This window comes from Antechinus flavipes, chromosome 6 (assembly GCF_016432865.1).
Source record: "Antechinus flavipes isolate AdamAnt ecotype Samford, QLD, Australia chromosome 6, AdamAnt_v2, whole genome shotgun sequence".
Lineage (NCBI taxonomy): Eukaryota > Metazoa > Chordata > Mammalia > Dasyuromorphia > Dasyuridae > Antechinus > Antechinus flavipes.
In genome coordinates, this window is record NC_067403.1 from 158,481,148 (window position 1) to 158,487,147 (window position 6,000).

Consider the following 6,000-nt stretch of genomic DNA (forward strand, 5'->3'; position numbering starts at 1 on the left):
CTCAAATGTCCTTCTTATAGAAAAATATCTTTCAAATTTTGCTACAATAAAATTGAAATTTTGAAAACAATAATTTTGGATTTTGCACTAGGCCTTTCTTCAAGTATGCCATAGAAAAAATTGGAATAGTGGAAAGAATATAGGTTGAAGTCTTAATGCTTATATTTAATCACTTCTATAACCCTGGGACTAGCCACTTAATCTCCTTTGCCCTTAGTTTCTTCATCTGTAAAATGAAGACTGTGTACTTGGTCTCTGATATCCTTTTTAGCTCTAGATTTATAATACTAGTAATTCATTGCTGCCTGTTTTTATCTAGCATTCTTCTATCCCATAACATTTACTTCATTGGATCTAGGATCACAACCTTGAAATTGTCTCTCCCTGCCCTTTTTTTTTCCCTCTCTTTTTTTCTTTCTTTCTTTTTGTTTTTTACAATGAACAAGATTATCATAATAGATTTCCATCTTTTCTAAAGTATTCATAACTCCTTGCTTAATTTCTTCATGCTTTCATTTTAATTAATTCATAATGTCAATTCATAATGTCAATAAATAGACTTAATCCAAGATTAAAGTAGAAACAAAGTGGGTAAATTGGCCCTCTGTTTATTTTGATAAGGGCAGTGGGTTAATATGCAAACGCCTTTGTTGATGTTAGCATCTAAAGCCAAAAATAAACACCACTAGGCTGCACTTATATCACATTTTGATTACATTTTCTTCTACAACATAGTAATCACTCCTGCTTCAAGAAGGACTTTTATTCCCCAGCAATCTTCAAAAAAATTTGAAAAATGAACTTCAATTTTATATTTGTTTTTAGGCTTCTGCTAGTTTTTTTTTTTTTTTTTTTGCCTTAGTTCAATTGTTATTTCTTTCTCATATTATAGACTTTTTTAATGACTTCATGTTTTCTTTATTTTAAGAAAAAAAATTAAAATAGTTAAATGCATGTTTCTTTACCTATCTCAAACTTTTAAAAATCATGAATCCTGAATTTTAAATGATCTACATTTTAAGTGGGTTCTTTACCATGGAAAATTATATATATAATATACATATATATGTGTGTGTGTGTGTGTGTTGTGTATTGTTAAGAAAATATAACTTTATGACTATGTCTCTATAAACTTTAAAATTGTGTTTTCTTTTGTTTGAATCAGGTTTACTTTGCCTCCACCTTGCTGTTTTAAGATTAAAGGAAAACCAATCATTTGCTTCTTAAAAAATATATCATTGATGCCCATGTCATTGAGCTTTGATACCACTTTGACCATATAGAACAAGGTCCTTATAAACTAGATTCACAAAGATCCTTTCTGCCCATATCCGAAAGCACTTAACATAGAGCTCCCTATTTTTACATTTTACTTCTAGATATGTGGTAAATAGAAATCTGAGTCTGAAATCAGGAAGACTTAATCTTCCTGAGTTTCAGTCTAACCTCTGACTCTTATTAGCTTTTTATTATCTGTATGTCCCTGGGCAAGTCACTCAACTCTATTTGCCTCAATTTCGTCATCTGTAAAATGAGCATAGAAAAGGAAATGGCAAACCACACCAGTATCTTTACAAGAAAACACCAAATGGGGTCAAGAGGAGTCAGATCAATTGAACAATAACAATAATTCTGCACAGTAAAGATTGATGAGAATTACTCTTCCCTCTATGCCTTTAGCCACTGAAGGACCCATGCTATAAAATACACCTTCAATTAGAAACCAATCTGTAGAGTAACCATTATGGTAAAAGAACGTTAGCCTCCTGGAATTAAAGTGATTGTAGTAGTGATTCAAGAAAGATAAAATTCTTTGTTCATTCTTTCCCCTATACTTAGAACAGAGAGTTTTTATTTTGTTTTGCTTTTACCATTAAGTTGGAAAATTCCTGTTCTCTGAGGACAGTTAAGAACCTTCAACTAATTCCCTAAATTAGCATGCAATTTCTTGTGTACGGGAACATTCTATTTTGTCAAGCCTAGATAGCTGGGTTTGTGTTCAGGATAGAATATTGGCTAGATACCATCATTACTTTTTGATTAATAATTTAAATAGATTTCTGGAAGAAAGTAAACCAAATTCAGAGATACAGAAAAAGAAAAATTTGTTTTTCCCTCTCCCCACACCTACACCTATTCCCCTCACAATGCCTCACCCTAGGCCCTGAAAAATACATGAACAGCTTGGGGGAGGGTTAGCATATCATTTCCTTGGGTCCCAAAGCAGGAGGGAAATGGGGCTAACTACCAACTGACCCAGCTGACGAATTTCATTTCAGTACAGTCAAACACATCTCACCCAGCACAGACAGATTCTGATTTTATTTAAATCCAGCTCAGAATTAAATCCCTGAAACATCAAGCTGAAAAAGACAGCCAGTATCGAAATGTAGAGGGAAGCAGGTTATTAACTTGATAAGTCCTATTGAAATGGCATGGAGTGAGGTGACTGCTAAGTGACTAGGAGGAGAGGTAAAGATGAATAGTCTTGAAAGGCACCAAGGTACCAAATCGCCATCAATTTTAAGATGTCAAGAGTAGAGAAGACAGGAATTTTTTGTGGGGTTTTTTTTTAAGTGCTTAGATCTGTATGAGTCATCTGCTAGTATAATTAGGTCAAGATACATAGTTTATAGAATAAAGAAGCCTTATGTCTCTAATTTGAAGGATTGTAAGATTTAAAGCTAATATGTTCAAAATCTTCTAGCCTAAGATACTGAATGTAGATGTGTATATAAGTGGGCTACAATTGACATTAAGTTTTTACCTTTGTCAGATCTCAACTAGATCTCAATCTAGAAAATTATGGGGTATTTTTTAACACCAATTGACTCCCCTTTTGTTGCCCTGTCCCTTTCCCTGTCATTCTTTTTACCTTTATAAAACACTCTCTTCTTTCCAATCAGAGAATGTCACTCAGAGACACCCAAGGTTTTTTCCTTTAAAACAATATTCAATTGATCAAAGATGGACAGAAGCAGCTACACCCAAAGAAAGAACACTGGGAGATGAATATAAACTGCTTGCATTCTTGTTTTTCTTCCCAGATTATTTATACCTTCTGAATTCAATTCTCCCTGTGCAACAAGAAAACTGTTCGGTTCTGAACACGTATATTGTATCCAGGATATACTGTAACCTATTCAACATGTAAAGGATTGCTTACCATCTGGGGGAGGGGGTGGAGGGAGGGAGGGGAAAAATCGGAACAGAAGTAAATGCAAGGGATAATGTTGTAAAAAATTACCCTGGCATGAGTTCTATCAATAAAAAAGTTATTTTAAAAAATAAAAATAAAAATGTAATAAACCTTAAAAATAAATAAATAAATAAATGAATGAATGAATGAATGAATGAATGAATAAATAAATAAATAACTGAATAAATAAATAAATAAAACAAACTTTCTCTCTTCTTCCTGATCTGAGGAGCTCCAGCATGGCAACTGACTTGCTGTCTCTCTTCATCAAGAGCCATCTCCAAAAGTCTTGATTTATTCATCTATATCTGGCAACTGGAGCCAGATGGCTCTGGAAGAGAAAGTAAGGCATGTGACCTTGTACACCCCCCCCCACTTAAATCCAATTTATTTGTGTTTCATGGCATCATCTCCTTGATGTTTATGTCATGGTCCTCTTTGAAAATGCAGGACAAACAACAATAAGCTCTCCACTGGCTACAACCTAAGTGAAAATGAGACCCTCAAGAAGATGAAGAACCATGTACTAAGTACACAACTCCAGGCAGTGCAACACTGGCTCAGCAAGTCTGGGTCCCTGCTTGAGAAGTCTAAAAGAATGCTTCTAAATAATGTGACATCTTGCCTCAAGGACCCCTGACAGTTGTCCTTTCTAGTGGGTTCTGTTACCTAGACTTGCAATTCAGTGCTGTCCTGGAGTACCTGTGGAGCTATCCCTTGAATCTTATTAATACCAAACTTTGAGCAGAAGCGTGGTATAGATATCAGTATCCTCAGAGCAAATTGAAGAGATTGTTGAAGATATGATTTGTTGATACCATTTCAACATGGGGATGCTAATGGAAGAGGCGAGGACAGCATTAAAGTGAAAAGATAGCAAGAATATTAAAAATGAGATAGATGTGCAAGTTTTACATCTTCTGGGCCCAAAGACTGAGGTGGATTTGGAAAAGAAATCGAAAGCTGCAAAAGCTCTAAATGAGAAGAAGGACTTGAAGGCATCTAAGACCTCTGTTTTGAATAATGAAGAACCTGTAATTTCTCTAACTCTGATGGAACTCAGCAAAGAAACACTTACATTTCACAAAGAAAGTAAAAAAACTACAAAATTCCTAATTCTGACCCAATACCATACCTTTGTTGCAGCAGCACATGGAAATTATAGGGGGACAGGTATAAAGATGATTCCCACTGGGGCCCAGTAGTATTTAGCATATTGGACATTCTAAGGTTCAACTTTGGCTATTCTAAGGTCAACAACAGAGTCTGCTTCCTGCATTATGATGACACAGATCCTGAGGAGGAGGAGAAATACTTTTCCAAAGTCCAGGACGTGGTAGAATAGCTGGATTACAAGCTCATCTGTAGGGATTATGCCTATGTTTGTTGCCAACAGGTAGAAGAGATAAATCCTCCATCCTCCCATGGCGAAATCAACCAATTGAAGGATTTTTATTGCTTTTTGAGGGAATGAAGAAGGAGAAGTTTGCTGAAGGAGAGGCCACACTGAGGATGAAATTGGTTGTGAAGGATAGAAAGATGATTCCAGAGCAAGATGTAATAAAACCCAATTGTCTAGTTTATGAGACCAAGAGCTTCTACTTGGTCACCTTCTTACTCATAATCTATATTGATCATGCAGATTTTAAAAAGGAGCCATGCCAAGTTATGTTACTAATTTACAGAATACTTACAGATTATCATAAAGAATGTCAGAGTCCAAGTGACTAAGCTGGAAGTGACATGCAGCAAGGCAAATAGTTCTGAGAAACTCAAAGTTTTTACATGCCTGGTATCTGAGCCCTTGTGCATTATGAGATCCAATTCTATGAGAGACTATTCTAACACAAAAATGCTAAGGATTATTCTAAACTTCCTGGTGGATTCTTAAGTGACTTGAACAAGGATTCTCTGTGTATGATTAAAGACACTTTGGTATATTGCTCTTTGAAAAGTTACAACTTTGAATGCACAAGCTACTTCTCTGAGAACCCAGCCCATATGGAAAGAAAGCTTTTCTTTAACAGGTCAATCACTCTGAAGAAAAAGCCTGGAAAAATGTGAGCACCTTGAGTCCATGATGAAATTATTGATCTGGAGCACAGAAGATAAATCTACCTTTGCTTTATAGGAGCAATATATACTCACCTACAATATTACCTCAGGATAACCAAAAAAGAGCAATACATTTTTAAAAACCAAACAAGCAAACAAACAAAAAACTCTGCTCTCAAAAAAAAGACCTGATTCAGACGTACTCATTCAAAATAAGACATATGTAATTGATAATACAATAAATTAAACATTCTCAGTATTATGTGCATTTTTAAAAGGAGGAAATGAGATTAAGTGAATTGCCTAGGGTCACCATTAATTGCCTGAGGCCAAATTTGAACTCAGATCCTCCCAGCTTTAGATGCAGTGAGTATGTGCATTTTAATAAACCTTAATCAAAGGGGAAAATCTCTAAATGTGGAATTTCAGAACTCAATTGTTCAGGTAAAGAAACACTTTAGGATGGATCAGTGGAGTTTTTCCTAAACCACTGAAATTATGCCACACAATATCTTTTCCACTTATTCTGCATATTCCTATGCTCTATTCATCCTGTCTCTTGTTAGATGCAGAGTTCTAACATTGATTCAGAGAAAGACAAAAGACAGAGAATCATGGAGTTTGTCTATCAACTGCTATAGGTAGGGTAAGGTCCAATCTTCCTAATGAATATTGATGCTAAAATCTTAAGTAAAATATCAGCAAAAGGATTACAGAAAATCATCCCCAGAATAATACACTATGAC

General features: G+C 35.1%; 1 protein-coding gene across 1 annotated transcript in view; it reads left to right on the top strand.

Moving 5' to 3' along the window:
- Positions 1–5,263, top strand: part of QARS1 (glutaminyl-tRNA synthetase 1) — a 142,168-nt gene extending 136,905 nt beyond the window's left edge. Inside the window, 9 exon segments of the mRNA XM_051966719.1 lie at positions 3,650–3,867; positions 3,870–3,933; positions 3,935–3,958; positions 3,960–4,320; positions 4,322–4,428; positions 4,430–4,617; positions 4,620–4,756; positions 4,896–5,006; positions 5,009–5,263. Of these exon segments, the coding sequence (XP_051822679.1) occupies positions 3,650–3,867; positions 3,870–3,933; positions 3,935–3,958; positions 3,960–4,320; positions 4,322–4,428; positions 4,430–4,617; positions 4,620–4,756; positions 4,896–5,006; positions 5,009–5,263 (1,465 nt within the window).
- The last annotated feature ends 737 nt before the right edge of the window (positions 5,264–6,000 follow it).